The following is an 18,091-nucleotide window of genomic DNA, read 5'->3' on the forward strand; positions in this document are numbered from 1 at the left end:
TTTGTATAACATTTTTTTCCAAACAAAAGTAAAGAGCCGCTCCTATATATTTAGCTAGAAAATCAGAAGAAATGCATATATTAATTAAATAAACGAAAAACATTTGTCAAATCCAGCAGGCAAACTTCCGGAGAAAATGGGATTTCAAAAGCCACTTTCAAAGTTCAAAATAACCGATCCAGAAATTAAGCGCCTCATACTGTCATACACATGCAGATGAAAAAATTCAACCTTGACTAAAAATTAGTATTAAGTTGAACATATATTTATGAATAAAATATATATTTTATTGTATGATCTCTAAAATCCAATTACGATCTTTTTCTATAAGTAATAATATATTTTTCAATGGTTCAACGTCAATCACGAAATAGAAACAAATCACTTTCACGAACCAAATGTTTCGATAAGGTGATATATTTTCTTGAACACAATTATGATAATCGTTTTCTTAAAAACCTAGTACATATACAAAATTTGCTAATAATAAATTTATTTTATGAAAAAAATAACTTGAAACAAAATATGCATCGAAATCTGAACATTAAATCAATCAGTGTTGGCAAAAAAATCAATCAGTCATCCCCGCATTTCATGCTCTTTTTTTTGTCCTTGTTCTTGATCAGTATTATATTTCATTTCCTACCTCAATGGGGTTTATGACAGTAACAAAACATCCTTTTTCGCATACATAATAATAAATTTAAGTTTTGATTACTGAATTTAACAGAATGCAATTAAATGGGAGTTTCTTCTTCATGGTTTTTTTCTTTTCTTTTTTGGATTAATCTTCTTGGATTTCAAGACCTTGGGGATGGGAAGAATTGCGTACCAGCCATGAAGCTGTTAATGGGAGATGAATACAAAGAAGGGTCAGGATAAGGTGATGCTGTTGATGAGGCCGGGACGCCACCGCCGGAGGATGCGGCGGAGGTGGCAGTTGTTAAGTTAAGTTGCTGAATTCCTACAGCTGCACTGAAAGATCCACCGCCGGAAGAGGCGGTGGTTTCCCCCGCTGCCGTGTAATGGGTTTGATCAACGCCTTGATCATAAAGAATGCCTTTGAATATATGGCCGGAGATGTTGACTTCAGTTTGATAAGCGTACTGATCTTCGCCTTCATCAATGGCGCTCACTCTCACGCACCGGAAAACTGCTTGTGAGCTCACTTCCGCTGGGAAATTCCCTTCCTCCAACCCTAAAAAACACGCGGCATACAAAGTTAACAGTCACGTATAATCTAGTGAGATTTACTTTGAAGTCATTGAATTTAAGTGCTTGAAAAAAGGAATCTTGATCATGTTGAATAGGGTTTTCCTTGCAAAAAGTACAAGGCCATACAATGTCTTGATTGAAGGGGAAAAAAGAGAAGAATAACAAGAAGAACCTTTATGTTATGTGTGGTGAGGATGGCGGATACAAAACAGACAGTAAACCAAAAATCTTTCATACAAAAATGTGAGTTGATGCGATGTGATATGAACCCCGTACCATCTTTCGCCGATTCTTTTCTTTGACGTTCAATACAGAATCCTATACTTGATGGGTGAAGATTGTGCAGAATTTTTCGTCTCTTAAATTATTACCTGAAGCGCTAAAAGGTACAAGTGACATTGAAGCGGTAGGAATTTTGTTGTCTCTTGGCCTTTTCCCAGTTTCTCTGCCACTATTTTGATCTTGCTGCCGCTGTTGCTGATTCTGTGGTTGCGGTTGCTGTTGCTGTTGTCTTTCTCTTCGTTTTGCTGCGGGTACCCAAGTACTCTTAACATGAGTTTGGCATTGAAACCCTCGATTCTTACAGCAAGTTCTGCACCTCATATTAGCGCAATCTTTCTTGGCGTGATTTCCACAATCTTGACAGCTGAATCCCCCACCTGATCCACTACTTTTCATGGTCAAGAATCCCGATCTTGGAGACCCACGATCAGATACATTGAACCCACTTACCCTACTAGGCCCCACGGCAAGCCCCCCCGCGGAGGCGTAAAGATCGTGATGTGGGTTTCCGAGGCCACGCTGCAGCAAGTCCGCCGCTTGCGGCTGTGGCTGTGGTTGCCAGAGTTCAAAACCAGTACCCTTGAACGAAATATCCTCGTTTCTGTACAAAAACCAGCTCTCTGGATTGATTCCAGCCGGTGGGTTGATATTCTGGGCGCTGTTTTCTTGATTATCATCAGGGTTGCTGCTGGTTCCTGCTCCTCCTCTCCGTCCTCCACCGGCTCCTAGTGAGAAAAAACCAGCCATTTCTTATGGATTAATTGCGACTGACAATTGTCCATAGCATAGCACAGCTGAAAAATGCAGACTTAAAAAAGACGATGCGCAAAGAGGCACGCGTTAAATGGTTCTTCCGCCGCAGAGAACCCTTTTCGGGTACCTTGAAAAGTGGGTTTTCAGCTTTCAAACCCAAACAAATTCTGGGATTTGGATGAACAAGAAAAGATCAAGTACCGTACTGCTATTATCATTTATTTCTGCCAAAAATGACATCAGTTTGTGCATGTGAAACGAAGATCGAATTGAATATGAAAATGGGTTAGGGTATTAACAACAATAAATGCAGAATTTTGGGTGTGAGAGAGAGGGAGATTAAAGGGTATTTTGTATGATTTTTGCAGCTTTTTGTTTGCTGAGAAGAGAGCACTTTTGAGACAGTAAATTAAATTTAGGTTCCTTCAATTCTGTGGCTGTGTTTCTTTGTGTGCAGAATTACAGGTCTGCCACGCCGCCATGGCCTCCCCCTTAAAGCAACTCATTCTCTTTCCCTTTTCTCTCTAAGCAACAGCTACACATTTATATTCTCCTTTCATTCTTCACTCACCCAATTGAGTTTGTTGCTCATTTTTCTAAGTAAAAAAATACAAGTTTAATGTGATTAATTATAACATATTTTATATCCATGACCGATAAAAACTAATATTTTTTTATTGACATAGTAATTTTAAATCCACGTTAATCAATTATTACTTACATAAATAAATATCAAGTTAACCGATCAATTATTTTAACAAAATAAATATAAAATCGATTCAGAGTTACGCTGAAAAAAAAAAAAAACTATTCATGCTGGTGAATTCTAGTTCAAGTAATGCATGCGTATTATAAATTGTTTAATTTAATGATAAATCAAGATTGAATTTTTTTTAAAAAAAAATTCCGTCTCTTTCAGTGAATTTGAATCATAATGCGTTGAAATTAAACATACAAAAAATTAAACATACTCTATGTCAATGTTTTTATCACATGATGTCGACTTCTATTTAAATTATATCGATAGAAAAAATAAATATTATGACAAATCTGATAATATAAGCATAAGCAGTAATATGATCGAAATTGACTTTAAAATATTTAAATCATATGAATACTAAATATTTTGTGTAATGACATTATATTACGATAAAATCTTAAAAAAAAAATAATATCAAAGCTAAGCAGGGGCGAAACCAGGATTTTTAATTTGGGCGGGCGAAACTAATTACTATGCATGCATGCATGAATTTTTATACGATAACTTCATTGAAAAAGAAAGTAATGTGTGAACATACATAATAATAGTAAAAAGAAGCCCATAAATTTAAGCAATCTAATAAAAAGAAGATTATTATTTTAATATATCATTTTAATGGATGTCCAAATTTATGCTTACCATTTTCCAATATCTTTTTCATTTATTAATTGATTAAATTTTAGAGATTGATTGAGGTGAATAATGTAGATTATTAACCAATATCATCTTTATTACTAGAACGTTAATGATTCAATTATTATCATTTTAATCTTCTAAAGAGTTTTGAGTGACATTTTTTCCCTTTGTTTAAAATTTAAAGGTAATAAAGATTTATAATGGAGAAAATTTGCCAAATGTTCGAGAGACAGCCTAACGAAGTATAATATATTTGAATCTTTACAAGATTGAATCTTAATTTTATTTAAGCGAAGAAAAAAATATTTTGAACCATAATAAATAAAATAAGATGAATAAGACACAATAATGAAATATGCATCTTTTTGTATAATCACACTTGGAGGGATTTGGATCCTCTACTGTGTTGAAAACACAGCACCAAGTGTTGTGCACTTTTTATACGACATGATCATTTCGTTTAATCTGACAATTTTTTAAATTTATCTCATATGGTGTGATGTCCAGAAGATGATCACGTAATCATCTCGTGTAAAAAATACACAACACCAAATGTTGTGTTTTCAACACAATACCAAATCCCACTTGGAGGGTGTGTTATTTACTTTAATTTTGCATGGAAGAATAATAATGCTGTTGTCCTAGTCTCGTGGATCTTATGCTGACCTTTCTTTTACACTCCTCTCTTACCCACAAAACTAGCCGATCTCTCTCTCAACTTCCATTCATTCATTTGTGTCACCATCTTCCTCTCGTTAATGTCTGTATTCAGTGTCCGTTTTTGTGTATCTTAGAATCTCTCATGGCGACGAGTAAACCTCGTGGGAGTAAGCGATCCTCAGGCACGTCTTATTCGTCCACAGTTACAACGGTAGTCTTTGTAGCATTGTGTGTATTGGGGGTATGGGTTCTAGCATCAAATTCCTTTTCTCCACCAAAATCCACCTATCGAACTGCCGACAAAGTTCCACAGCAAATAACATCCCAAACTCATCACTCGAAGCACAACACGAAGAAAGATGATCATCTGATTACTGAAGACGTACCTGGTGAATTGCCTGATGATGTCGTCAAACCGGTTGAGCCAAGCGAGAAGGATGCATCAACTTCTGATGATGCAGATGCATCGAATAACGAATCCGTTGGAGGAGGAAACGACAAGGAGGAAACGGAGGTTCTAGATGATCAGGGGAAAGAGCATGTAGAAGAACAAGAAAACCAAATAGCCTATGAGACGCAAGTTGCTCAGGAAACAGGCACTCAGAATCAACAAGATGAACGAATGAAAGAAGAAAATCGACAGTTCGAAAGCAAGAAAGATAAAAATGGTGATGATCATGCGAGCATGCAAACGCAAGATTTAGAAGATCCGAGAGTTCAGCACAGATCACATTTCGATGAAACTTCAAAAGTTGGACAAAATCAGTTTTCAGATAAAGGAGACAATCAACAGCAGGTAGATTCACAATTGCCACAAAAGCAACGAGAAAAGCAGTCAAAAAAAGACCCAAATGGGGCGATAAGTGATGATCAAATCCAACATGACGAGGCATCTATAAATTCAGTTGAAGATGGCTCAGATTTGAAAGAATCAAATGAAAGTAATACAAAAGAAACTAATCAGGATATTAATTCACAAGAAAATAATCAAGAACTCACCAAGAAAAATGATGACAATACCTTTTCAAATGGGGAGAACACGGAGATACCAAAAGAATCTGTAGAATCCAAGAAGGCATGGTTTACTCAAGCAGACCAGTCAGTGAACCAGAAGGAGAGACGAAAGACTGGATCAAATGAAAAAGATAGCAGCATCTACGGTTATACATGGCAGCTGTGCAATGTATCAGCAGATGCAGATTACATACCATGTTTGGACAATCTGAAAGCGATAGCAAAAATACACAACATGAAACACTACCAACATCGTGAAAGGCATTGCCCTGAGGAGCCTCCTACTTGCTTGGTTCCACTGCCAAAGGGGTATAAAACGCCAATTATGTGGCCTCAAAGCAGAGATAAGGTGTAGTCACGCAGAGAACATTTACGCCTTTAAATTTAGTCGTATTCATTGCTATTTATTATATATTATTATCAATACTATATTACCGCAACTGCCGATGCTATTATTACCACTACCACACTACTATTAGTTTAATATTGTTATTGTATGTCACTGCTATCATTATCATGATGACTTTTTAGTGCGTGTGCATGTCTGGTGGTGGCAGATATGGTACCATAATGTACCACACACATTGCTGGCAAAAGTGAAGGGGCACCAGAACTGGGTGAAGGTAACTGGAGAATTCCTCACTTTCCCAGGTGGTGGGACACAATTCATTCATGGAGCATTGCATTATATTGATTTCATACAAGAGGTAAGATATTTTACCAATGATGAAAACAAAGTATGTCGCATTTACTAACATGTAAACCACACATTTGATTCGAATAAATTTGAAAAGACAATATACGCGATGAGTCATATGCTCTTGACATAACACAAATAATGCCTATGGTAAACTCCGATGAATGCGTTAATTCTCTAACTGTTATTCTGGACTCCATTGAGTGAGTTGCTTACCTACTGAAAACTTCTTGGCTGATTCTTGAAACTCTAGAGGGTTTTCTTTTGTAGGAAGGGATTTGATCTATGGAGTATTTGAAGAACGTATTATAAATGGCGCCAATTTGGAAATGTTTGATATTCATTACAATAAAACTAAATTGATCGAAGATAATTTAACATCCACTAAAGTGAATTCATCAAGACGTGTCCTAAATATAATTTGTTGTAGGCAGTGCCAAATATTGCTTGGGGAAAACACACTCGAGTTATATTGGATGTTGGCTGTGGAGTGGCCAGCTTTGGAGGTTATCTCTTTGAAAGAGATGTGATTGCAATGTCTTTTGCCCCCAAAGATGAACATGAGGCTCAAGTCCAATTCGCGCTTGAAAGGGGAATACCAGCAATATCTGCTGTGATGGGTTCTCAGAGACTGCCATTTCCTAGTAGTGTATTTGACATTGTGCACTGTGCACGTTGCCGAGTCCCTTGGCATGCAGATGGTTCTCTATTTCATATTATTCTTATGTATCAATATTTTTTCATCTTGTAGCAAAAGTTAGAACAATAAAATCCATTCTAAAAAATTTGATTCTGATGAAGGTGGTACTCTGCTTTTGGAACTAAATCGGGTGCTTAGGCCAGGAGGTTATTTTGTTTGGTCAGCAACTCCTGTGTATCAAACACTTGAGGAAGATGTAATGATATGGAAAGGTGGTTATCTTCAATTTTTTTATCTTATTTTTTTAAAAATAGAGCTAATCTATACCATTACATGTTCTCTTCCTCGTAGCTATGTCCAACCTTACAGCTGCCATGTGTTGGGAGGTAGTCACAATTAGGAAAGATAGACTGAATTCTATTGGTGCTGCTATATTTCAGAAGCCAACCTCAAACAATTGCTATGAGAAAAGAGGGCAAAGTGAACCCCAAATGTGTAAAGATGATGATGATCCGAATGCAGCATGGTATGTCCCCGTGGTTTCCTATGATTTAACACTCCAAAATTTATAATCTTTGTGCAATAGGAAATTTAATCATTTTTTAGCGAGGAACGTATTGGATGTCCTTGTATTAGCAAAAGTATATTTGTGCTTCAAATCATAAGACAAATAATTCAATAAGTTTACATTAGAGTTTATTTGGCTATACGACAGATTAGCGTAAAACCCAGTTAAAGTAGCAGAGTTGGCTTTTAAATTTATGAGTGAATGAACTCGTAAATTAATAAGCTTCGAAATGGTATGATTTCCATTAAGAATTGTTATAAGATAGCAAACATTCATCCATATTTCTACCCAAGGAAAAAACTCCTTAGCACTTACAGGTCTTGGAAGAGGCAAATTAGCAGGAACGTGACAGAGGCCTCTGTTGCTTCAACATATTTACCGTAACTTCTCTTCTGCCCTGCAATTTGCATCCAGATAACAAGTAGGATGATATCTTTCAGGTACGTACCTTTGCAGCCATGCATGCACAGGGTTCCAATGGAAAAGGACAAGAGAGGATCACAATGGCCAAAAGAATGGCCTAAGCGGTTGCAAATACCACCATACTGGCTAAATAAGTCGCAAATGGGAATTTATGGAAAGCCTGCTCCAGACGACTTTGCATCAGACTATGAACACTGGAAGAAGGTGGTCACCAAGTCATATATGAGCGGTTTAGGTATTAGCTGGTCCAATGTGAGAAACGTCATGGACATGAGAGCAGTTTATGGAGGGTAACTAAACACAGTTATCAGCTTGTTTCAATAACTACACTATATATAGTCATTAAAAGGATTCAAAAGCAAAAACTGACACGGAGAAATGCTTACAGGTTTGCCGCAGCACTGAAGGACCTCAAAGTATGGGTTATGAATGTGGTGAACGTAGATTCTCCAGATACACTTCCCATAATCTACGAACGCGGTCTTTTTGGGATATATCATGACTGGTGTGAATCCTTCAGCACATATCCAAGAACATATGATCTCCTACACGCTGATCATCTTTTCACAAAACTGAAAAAGAGGTACTGTTGGTTGATCTTAGAATTCACTCATATTACAATTTATACTTGAAAACTGTAGGTAGGACGACTGATTCAGCTGACACTTACAGGTGTAAACTTGTGGGAGTCATGGCAGAGATTGACAGAATCGTCAGACCAGGTGGCAAACTGATCGTGCGCGATGACTCCAGCACAGTCGGAGAAGTGGAGAATTTGTTGAAGTCTCTGCATTGGGAGGTCCACTTAACCTTCTCAAAAAACCAAGAAGGGATACTTAGTGCGCAGAAATCTGATTGGCGACCAGACTCCTACACAGCTCCATCTTGATTTTAGTGCAAGAATATTATTACCTGGGCAGCATGAAAAGATTTCTACTGAGGCAAGAATTCATCCTTTCGGAAGTTCAAACACCATTTTTATCAGATTATACAGAAGACGAGATTTTTGGGGCTCCCATTTTCTTCTGGTTCTCATTATTATTTTTCGTTCCAAAACACAACGAAGCCATATCTGCCGTATATCTATACCGATCATGACACAGGAGACACAAACTTTGTATTTCATTTTGGTTGCAGGATTTTAAAATTTTTATATGATATAAGTAGGCAGTGACACGGAACTTGACAACGTCGTGCACTCTTTTTAAGGAAAGTCTGAATCGCATTGCCTGAGAACCCTCTAATGTGGTCACCATGGTACTTGCAAAATTTAAATATTATTTGGATCAACACATCCTCCAGTAGATAAAATAACGCACACAGATCATGAAAATCCAATGGTATTCAGAAAATAAGCTGCAAATGAACCAGCCAAAATCTGAGCCTCCGAAATATTTATTGTTAAAGGGACCTAAATAAACACTTCATATTTGTGCATGCAATCGCCTGCGCACATGAACGGCTTTCTTTTCTGAGCTACATAATGAATATCACAAAATCTAACATTGTTAACGAAGACTACAGCCAAGGACAAAATAAAACTTGTGTTCATAAGTTTCTATGAATCTCCACATGATGAGCACTTCAACATTCGTCAAAACCATCAAGGGCAACCAATGTCACTCAAACTTAGAGTGAAGTAAATAGGGTTCCTAGTAAGGGTGTCAAAATCATACACGACTCACCAACCTAACATGGTTCAACTCGAAAAAAATCAGGTTTGAGTTTAGGGTTTTCGGGTTGGACCCGATAGCTGACCCGAAAAAAATTATCATGTAAGGTTAAAGTTTACCCGAAAATTTTAATTTTTTTTTAAAAAATAATTAATAAATATTACTATATTTTATATATTGTATGTTTGAAAAAATATTTATTTTATATTTATATCATAAATTTTCATAATTTATTATTTATTTTGAACATTTTTTATTGTTTAAACAATTGTTTATTTGATTTAATAAATAAACTTTATTTTTCTACAATTAGACTTTCAAATTTAAATCATGTATATGAGGTAGATTTTGTTATTATGTATTTAAATTACGATATTTTTTTTAAATTTTCTTTTAAAAATTTTTTTAAAAAATTCAAAATCGGGTTGATCCGGCTTCGGGCTGAGAGTTTATGGGTTCGGTTTCGGGTTCAGGTTGGGGTTGAACAATTTTTGAATAGTACTATTGCTCAACCTGACCCAACCCACTCAACCCACCCGAATTGACACCCCTGGTCCCTAGAATAAACTCTTACATCATTATGAACATGGAATTGATGCATTCAACAATTTCATTGCCTTGAAAAGATATCATGAAATTCCAGGTTAAAGATCTTTCTATATTTCTAGATCATATTCAGCCTCCCGAAAAGAACAACTTCAAGCTTCATTTATATGAGGTTGGCTCACATGGAGACGTCTCCTCAAGCACTACTCAGAAGGTTTTGCAGTTGACCACTCCGAACTGCTGCTTGGAGATCTAATTTAGAAGATAAAAGAAATACCGATGTCATTCAGTTGCAGCAAAGTATTCTAAAATAAATTTCAGTTCACTTGAATATATATTAAATAGATATTCATATTTTTGGTAAAAGCTTATTTCATAAAAGATATAAAGAAACAATTTTAATTATTTCCTGACTTCACTCGATCAGGAAAAGGATAATATCATTATATTACTTCTTCACAGTATATAGCATTTTTAAAATAAAAATGAATCTACCATCAGAGCCACCAATGTGTTTGCCATTCACAAATACTTGGGGAACGGTTCGTCGGCCAACCAGATCCAAAAGAACGTCCTGAATTACGTACCCATCATCTACATGTCATGATCAAGGAAAAGAATCAGCAACTGCAAGTCCTGTTGTGATGCAACAGAAAAGCCAGATCCCACCTCATGCAAATCTAATTAGTGAACATATGCTAATAGATAAAATGGGTATACATTACTCATACCTCGAAGATCAAGCTCCACGACAAAAGGATGCTCAGCAAGTTCACTGAATATTCGCTTGGCTCGCAAGGAATATCTAGTCTCAGAAAAAAACCGTAAGAGTGAATAAATAGCTTTGGGGCATAAGAATAACTCCTATGCTTGAAATCTGCAGATTGGGAGTAAATTTTCCAAATTTGTGCGCTACAAAATATAAATTTAACATGTAGAAGCTAAAATAGAATTTGTTAAACCAGTTTCAGACACAGTTTTTCTAATTGATGAAGCACCAGATCCACCAGCAATCACACATGTTCAGATGCTCCAAAGCCAATATTGTAAAATGTAACATAAGAACAAGCCATCACTGATGGCACCATATCAAATTTAGGACCAAAACCACTTGAGCTCCGCCTTTTGGTATCTATCACTTTCTGACTTAATTGTCAAGATAACACTGTACTCTCTCAGTTCTCAGCCATTTGTAAGTCTTACCGTGAGTTATTGCAGTTGACATGAAGCTGTGGATCACTAAATTCATTCACTTTCTAATTGAGAGGAAGCTGTGGTTAGGTCATTAAATAACTTAGAAGATATTAGAAGAAGTTATGATTTCATGTTTCTCACGTAATTGGGAACCTTTGCATGATGAAGAGAGGTTGTAAAAAATTGACACTAAACATTCTACCATCGGGTTAATAATTTCTTGCTCGATCACCTTCTTTTACAGCAATTCACAAATGCTCGGTCCGTAACAAAAATGACAAAAAACTGTGATAGGGAGAAGATCAGTTACACTGAACCAAGAAACGAAACACGCTTCTTCATTAATTCTTCAATCTAACAAGTGCACTGAACCAAGAAACGAGACACACGTCTTCCTAAATTTCACCCATACACACTCAATTATACAATCTTAACATGCTGTGAAGATCTAAAAAATAACACTAATTCCCTTCAAATTGTTATTCAACTAGTAGTTGCAGTTCTCAGCACCGCTCCATTTTTAAAAAAGAGGCGAAAAATATCACTCTTAACATCCAATATATGAAATGTATCAAACACCGGTAGCGCGCCAGGGTGACAAGACTTACGGGCAGTAGGATTTGGAGAAAATGGCAATCTTGTTAGAGTATATGACATTCTGAACAAAAGCTGATGCAGAATTGGAACCTAGGGCTTGCGGAAGAGATTTTCCCAGCAGCATTAAACAAGCCAACGCTGTAATTAAAACCGAGCGCCGCTGCAAACCCACTTCCGGCATCCTGAAGACGTAATTGCTCTCTCTTTCGGGTTCGAAGCTATAACAACAACTGAGTTTCACAATATATTTTAGGGGCAAAAAATTTACACCTGCGATAATCAAGATCGCAGCACCCTTACCGTCAATTTGAGACAAAAATTGAATTAAAGAAGCTAATAAATTTTCAAAATGGGAAATTTGAGAAGAAATAGTGTACCCCTGGAGAAATTGGAGCGCGCGAACAGAAGAAAAGATGAAGGCAATGGGCGTAGCTGAAGGGCTCTTGACGATCCGTTCATACTTTCCTTACATTCTCAGAAAAGTTTTCGACTATATATATTATGGCAAAAACTTGTGCCGGTCTCACGGGTTTTATTTGTAAGACGGATCTATTATTTGGTTCACCCATTAAAAAGTATTACTTTATAAGCTAAGAATATTATTTTTTAGGCAAAAACTTGTGTAAGACGGACTCACGGTTCATATTTGTGAGACGGATATCTTATTTGGGTCATCCATGAAAAAGTATTATCTTTTATGCTAAAAATATTATTTTTTATTGTGAATATGGGTAGAGTTGACCCGTCTCACGGATTAAGATCCGTGAGACGGTCTCACATGTAGGGATGTCAATGGGGCGGGTATGGGACGGGTATGGCTAAACCCAAGACCCACCCCATGAAGAAAACTTAGACCCATTACTCACCTCACCCCGGTTAAATATTCTTCCGACCCACCCCACCACAAATACGAAACGGGTCCGGGTAGACCCGTGAGACCCGTGAGACCCGAATTTTTTTAAAATGAAAACAATAATATTTTTTTCACATGACTGAATTATGAAACAAAAAATTTTCTAAATAGAATTCAATAGAAAACTAATTCATATCTTCAACCAAACTTAATAATAAAAAACAAATTATTTTTATGACATAAAAAATTACATAAAAAAGAGATATTAGCATATAGTTAAGAGACGGATCTTACATGGACTTACTCTATTTTTTATTGTAAACATGGGTAGAGTTGACCCGTCTCACAAATATGATCGGTGATACGGTCTCACATGAAACTCACTCACATATTATTACAGTAAAATTCATTTAAAACTTATTTAAAATTTTAAAACTAAAATTTTAGTTTGAAATATGTAATATCATAAACTAAGACTCTAAACGAATCAAATATGTTCTTAAATTTTTTGAGTTTGCTTAAAACATATGTTATTCATATTTGAAATTATTGAATTTCAATCGAATTCGAAATTTTTTTTTAATCGAACTTAAGTTGAAATTATTTTATTCGAGAATTTTTATTTAAATTATTTATATAATAATTATTTCAATTTTAATGCTTCCCAATGCATTGTCTCTCTCATTAACAAATCGAGTTTCGAATATATCTATTTGAATTCGAACACGAACTTGAATACTGAAATATTCTTCGATTACACTCGTTGATCAGACTTTGAAGACACTTATTTATCTAATGCGTGGTAGTACCATATTTCATATGGATATTTCTTACGAAGATTATAGGTCTATTTTGGGGAAAAAAAAATTAGACATTAAAAACATAATTATAACAAAACTAACCATTATACTTACAGTCATAGAAATTAAACTACATTTTACAATTCTTGTCTATACAAAACATAACCTAAAAATAATTAAAATGACAGTATGATTACCGATGAAACATATGTGATGATGGTGTGACTCTATAATAAATTTCGGAAAAGAGACGAGAGAAAGTGAAGTTGAATATTAGAAATTGTATTGTGTTACTCAAATGACTTGAAGAATGTTTATATTACTCAATATTTTTCATATAGACATCACAGTATTTTATAAGGACACCTATACTGAACACCAATGAGATGTTAATATCAATGCGATCCACCCACTTGTGCAACATGATGTGTTTGATACGTTCACATCACTTCATTTTCTTTTTTTTAATATTTTTTTTATTTTAAAAGTGAAAGAGTGATTCTCGTTAATTACATGTATTTATATCTATAATATATATGTATAGTATTTATATTAAATAATAATATTTTAAATTTTGTAAATAATTTGAAATTGAATTTATTTACTTTTAAATAAAAATAAGATGAATGACTGGACAACTGAGACCTAAAAACAATGAGTGTTAATGTTAAAATGACTATGGGAGAATAGATGTGTTAATATAATGCGTATGTGACACGTGGATCCTTACGATTTTTGATGAACTGATGCGTGTTATAACAATAACGAATGCGGATGCCTTAATGCATGAATTCTAAAATTCATGTTCGACTGAATTCATGAATATTATTCATGTGCTCAACTTTATGTCAAAAAAAACTCCTCAAACTTGAACTTTCTCAACTCCCAGCATAAGGCTACCATCTTAAAAAACTGTCAGATTTTAGGGGATTGGTAAATAGAGTTTATTTTGACATATGTAGGCAGTTATAATAAATTGGAAAGCGCCGACTAAAACCAGAAAGTAGGTTTTTTTTAAAAATATTTTTTTTTAGAAAATTCAAAAATTGTCAATTATGAACACACACACATATATGTAATATTTTGTGTTCAATCTAATAATAAAAAAATTTGATCATAAATCATAATTAATCTATAAAACTATAATACTATCATAGAATTAATGAAAAACCAATCTATTATCTCCCCGGTTCAATGAAATGTACATTTGAGTTATGAGTTCGATTGTTAGACAAATCTTTCAACTTATGAGTGTTTATTTAACATTTAATTTTCATTATTTAAATATTTGTATAATTTTATAAATATATTTTTTTAATAATGTCATGTCTAGAAAAAGAAGACTTGAGTTAATTTCTACGTACAATTCTAGATTCTTTGACATGCACAGCACGAAAAGAATAGTTTGCAGTTTCAGGAATCTTTCAGTAAAAATTGTTCGAATCATCATCACATAAAAGTAAAACAAAAACAAAAGTTGACCAGGTATTAGGCTTTTAGTACCTGCAGATTACAAGTACTTTGCCAAACTTAACTCTGTTAATTTTCTAATTAATTACTTTAGCATAGATTTTACTTCAGATGATAAAGTTTCTGCCCTAATATCAAATACATCTATAACTTATTTATCTCAAATTTTACGCTGAAAAAATAATTCTTAAAATATTCTCTAATATTATGTTTAACACAAAATTGAGATTGTTTCACATGTTAATTTTGATCCGACTCAATTGATAAAATAATATCGTTTTTATGTCAAAATTATTATTTTTCACTCGAGTTATATAGATCAATTCGACCTGTCTCATAGATTTACAAGAGATTTTTTGTTCGACTGTACTTTCGGTGCGCTATTCTTGCACAATAGTTGACTCATTCGAAGAATTGGAGATGTCGTTAATAATATCAATTTTTTTTAAAAAAAAAATGTTAAGCTTTAGATATTGAAGTATGCATAGTCCTAGACAAATAAAATTCGTACATAGATACCATGAATAATAGTATATTTTATACATATTAGTAGTTTTAATAATAAACTAATACTAATTTATGCTTCTTTTAGGTGTTTACTAGTTAATATTAGATATATCCATTCAGTGAAAAATAAAGTAATTTATTGAAAGCTTAAAGAAAATTGAAATTCAGATTTGTAGTAATCACTAAAAAAATAGTAGATCTTTTATGAGAAAGATATATGTGAGATGTCAATTATGTTCATATTTATAATAATAAGTAATATTTTTGACATAAAAAGTAATATTTTTTCATAGGTGACCCAAATATGCCGTATGTCTCACAAAATTGACTTTTGAGATCATTTCATAAAAATTTTCGTGGGAAAAAAAGTTTTTGTTGTGACGATTTAATAACCGTTTATGTCGCTACAACTCCTGGTTTCTTCGGCAGATCTCCTTCTCCTCCATTATAATTATTATTGAAACCGTCTAATTTGATACCAAGTGGATTTGAAATTACCTCAATTTTTTCTATCCATGCAAGCTAAGGCATTTGAAATCCAAGATCTCAAATCTATCAATTCCGCGCACTACCTAAAATTTCCGACATTTGATATTCTATATATATTTTGTTGTCCAAGCTGAAAAACCTATAAACATAGGTAACTTTGACGCACAACCTATTACATGTTTTCCATGTTGTCAAATTATAATTTTAATATGCTATATTTTTATTTTTTGGGGGAAATTTTTTTCCGCTTTGACACTAATACGGCGTTAGTAGTGTCACATTAATATTTCTATATGAAAAAATGATTGAAATTATCAAAAAGTTAAAGATGAAAGACTAAAATAAAAATTTGAAAAGTTAGATGACGCAGCGTTTCCCATATAAATATTCATATCATCCGAGTGAAGTAAATTAGATAACTTATCAAGTCAGAAGTAACCAAAAAGATCCCCAAATCACCTAACCATCCTACCTCTTATATATTAAGCTCGTCTTCTTTGTCTATCTTCCTCTATTAGCTTTCCAGTTCTCTTCTCGCTGCCTATATATTTTCCACGATTATAACAATCTCCAATTTCTGTCTAGTTTTCAAAGTTTTTTCCTCAATCTTCTTAACTTATCTCATCAAAATAGATCTCATCAATGGTTGATATATGTGAACTTCCATGGCTAACTACACCAACAAACAGGTGAATTAATGATTAAAATAAATAGTGCAAGACTCATGGCTGGTGAGAAAGGATGGGGAAACTGCTACCTCCCACATGCATTTATAGTTGAATATGCTATTTGAAAAATGCAAGAAGTACATTCCAACTAAAATATTCTCTCATCTTTTTACCATCTCCATGTGAATTTTAGGTACGTCCATCTAAAAATTAAATTAATGGTAATTAAACTAAATGCAATAACTATTAGGTACAACTAAAAATCATGTTTCAAATATAACACAAAAGCTACAAATCTTGTTTTGACGGAGCAAGGGTCAGACAAATCAATCTCCATAACCCATTCATTCACGGGTGTCAGTTTATCAATGAAAGAACTTGGCACAATTTGAAAATCTTCAAGTAATAACAATCTTTTACATTCAAATATTCCATGCCAATTACTTGTCAGCTTCATGCCTACCTAATCACATACACCATAAGCTCACGATGTATCATATCAGGGAAGAAAAGATTAATCTGCAAAACAAACTATGATTACGCCAAAATTCACTTACCTAAAAATGTGATGCGATCCTTGTATTACACACGCGTTATGTGCACTGTACCCGACTGTTAGGGTGTGTTGAGACCGTTAACGACGTATATTCAATGGAATTAAACACGTATCACTGTTTGTTTTTTGGTAGAAGTTGTTGCATTTTCTAAACTCAACTTACATTCTGTGGCATTACGTACAACAACTAGGGTTTATGTGGTAGAGTGGGATTTGATTGTACTTCGTCATGTGTCACACTTGCATCCCCAAAATAGGTAAAGGACCCCACATATATTCGTGTGAGGCTCAGAAGATCCAAGAACTTCCATCGGACTCGGTGTAGTATGGACTTTTCTGATTAGAGTCTATGGTCATATTTGGCTCATTTAGTTTTATTTGTGGACTTTCATGGAACTGTCTTTGACATCATACAAATATTTCACTCACTTGCCACAGCAAAACGAGATATGATACATTATATTGATAACCGTCTTTATGCCTAATTTAGCAAAAATAAGATTGCAATAAGTTTAAAATATAACATTATAAATCTTTTCAAAACTTACTCCGGGTAAAAAAAGGGTGTTGGGTTGCATACAAGTGTTTATATTCACATCAACTCAAATGGAAAGCAACTCTATAAGTAAGCAACAAACTGATCAACAAAGGCCCCCGTTGTGGTTCGTGGGTGGTCCATGTACCCGTAAAAAATTCACATCAACTGATCAAGTAGGAACAGATGCAAGGATATAGGCACGGTTTGAGCCATCTTGATGTTTGTGGTGGTACCTTGAAGATAGCCACTACAACAAAAACGCTAAAAGACAACAGATAAAATCCGTTATCGTAGGTTATTTAAAACTGTTGACTAAGTTGTCGCTAATTAACGACGGTTTAAGATATATCGTTGCTAATTTTAGCGACGATTTTTGACTAAACCGTCTTTAATTAGCGAAGGTTTAGAGAAACACCGTCGCTAATTAGCGAAGGTTTAGACATAATTCGTCGCTAATTTTTTAAGTAAAATAAAATATATATAATTTAATAATTATACCAAAAAAACTTATGATCTGACTAAGCTAATAATATTTGTGATCTTAACTAACAC

At 34.3% G+C, this 18,091-nt stretch overlaps 3 protein-coding genes and 1 long non-coding RNA gene across 4 annotated transcripts; 1 reads left to right on the forward strand and 3 right to left on the reverse strand.

The window, feature by feature from the left end:
• Positions 1 to 569: 569 nt before the first annotated feature.
• Positions 570 to 2,746, reverse strand: LOC140810400 (protein SHORT INTERNODES-like). Its single transcript, XM_073168268.1, has 2 exons — positions 1,587 to 2,746; positions 570 to 1,198 (listed from the first exon to the last, which is right to left on the reverse strand). The coding sequence occupies exons 1-2, from the start codon at positions 2,242 to 2,244 to the stop codon at positions 801 to 803; spliced, it is 1,056 nt and encodes a 351-aa protein (XP_073024369.1). The 5' UTR covers positions 2,245 to 2,746; the 3' UTR covers positions 570 to 800.
• Positions 2,747 to 4,047: 1,301 nt separating this feature from the next.
• Positions 4,048 to 9,304, forward strand: LOC140821864 (probable methyltransferase PMT27). The gene is made up of 8 exons (XM_073182558.1): positions 4,048 to 5,669; positions 5,878 to 6,027; positions 6,448 to 6,718; positions 6,819 to 6,929; positions 7,009 to 7,183; positions 7,666 to 7,938; positions 8,037 to 8,231; positions 8,321 to 9,304. The coding sequence occupies exons 1-8, from the start codon at positions 4,305 to 4,307 to the stop codon at positions 8,535 to 8,537; spliced, it is 2,757 nt and encodes a 918-aa protein (XP_073038659.1). The 5' UTR covers positions 4,048 to 4,304; the 3' UTR covers positions 8,538 to 9,304.
• A 573-nt stretch (positions 9,305 to 9,877) lies between these two features.
• On the reverse strand, positions 9,878 to 12,154 carry LOC140821944 (glutaredoxin-C3-like). Its single transcript, XM_073182665.1, has 5 exons — positions 12,036 to 12,154; positions 11,670 to 11,928; positions 10,599 to 10,672; positions 10,363 to 10,461; positions 9,878 to 10,119 (listed from the first exon to the last, which is right to left on the reverse strand). Exons 1-5 carry the CDS (start codon positions 12,115 to 12,117, stop codon positions 10,064 to 10,066), a joined length of 570 nt encoding a protein of 189 aa, XP_073038766.1. The 5' UTR covers positions 12,118 to 12,154; the 3' UTR covers positions 9,878 to 10,063.
• Positions 10,703 to 11,663, reverse strand: LOC140822017 (uncharacterized). The gene is made up of 2 exons (XR_012115893.1): positions 11,524 to 11,663; positions 10,703 to 11,296 (listed from the first exon to the last, which is right to left on the reverse strand). It is a non-coding gene; the product is annotated as an uncharacterized lncRNA (long non-coding RNA).
• Positions 12,155 to 18,091: the final 5,937 nt, after the last annotated feature.

This window comes from Primulina eburnea, chromosome 1, assembly GCF_022965805.1.
Source record: "Primulina eburnea isolate SZY01 chromosome 1, ASM2296580v1, whole genome shotgun sequence".
Lineage (NCBI taxonomy): Eukaryota > Viridiplantae > Streptophyta > Magnoliopsida > Lamiales > Gesneriaceae > Primulina > Primulina eburnea.

Coding starts and splice junctions, on each gene's coding strand:
- LOC140810400 (XM_073168268.1), bottom strand. CDS start 2,244: ATGGCTGGTTTTTTCTCACTAGGAGCCGGTGGAGGACGGAGAGGAGGA. Junction 1,199..1,586: donor TGTACCTTTTAGCGCTTCAG/GTAATAATTTAA, acceptor CGTGTTTTTTAG/GGTTGGAGGAAGGGAATTTC.
- LOC140821864 (XM_073182558.1), top strand. CDS start 4,305: ATGCTGACCTTTCTTTTACACTCCTCTCTTACCCACAAAACTAGCCGA. Junction 6,930..7,008: donor AGATGTAATGATATGGAAAG/GTGGTTATCTTC, acceptor TCTTCCTCGTAG/CTATGTCCAACCTTACAGCT. Junction 8,232..8,320: donor TTCACAAAACTGAAAAAGAG/GTACTGTTGGTT, acceptor TGACACTTACAG/GTGTAAACTTGTGGGAGTCA.
- LOC140821944 (XM_073182665.1), bottom strand. CDS start 12,117: ATGAACGGATCGTCAAGAGCCCTTCAGCTACGCCCATTGCCTTCATCT. Junction 11,929..12,035: donor GCGCTCCAATTTCTCCAGGG/GTACACTATTTC, acceptor TGATTATCGCAG/GTGTAAATTTTTTGCCCCTA. Junction 10,120..10,362: donor ACACATTGGTGGCTCTGATG/GTAGATTCATTT, acceptor CTTCTAAATTAG/ATCTCCAAGCAGCAGTTCGG.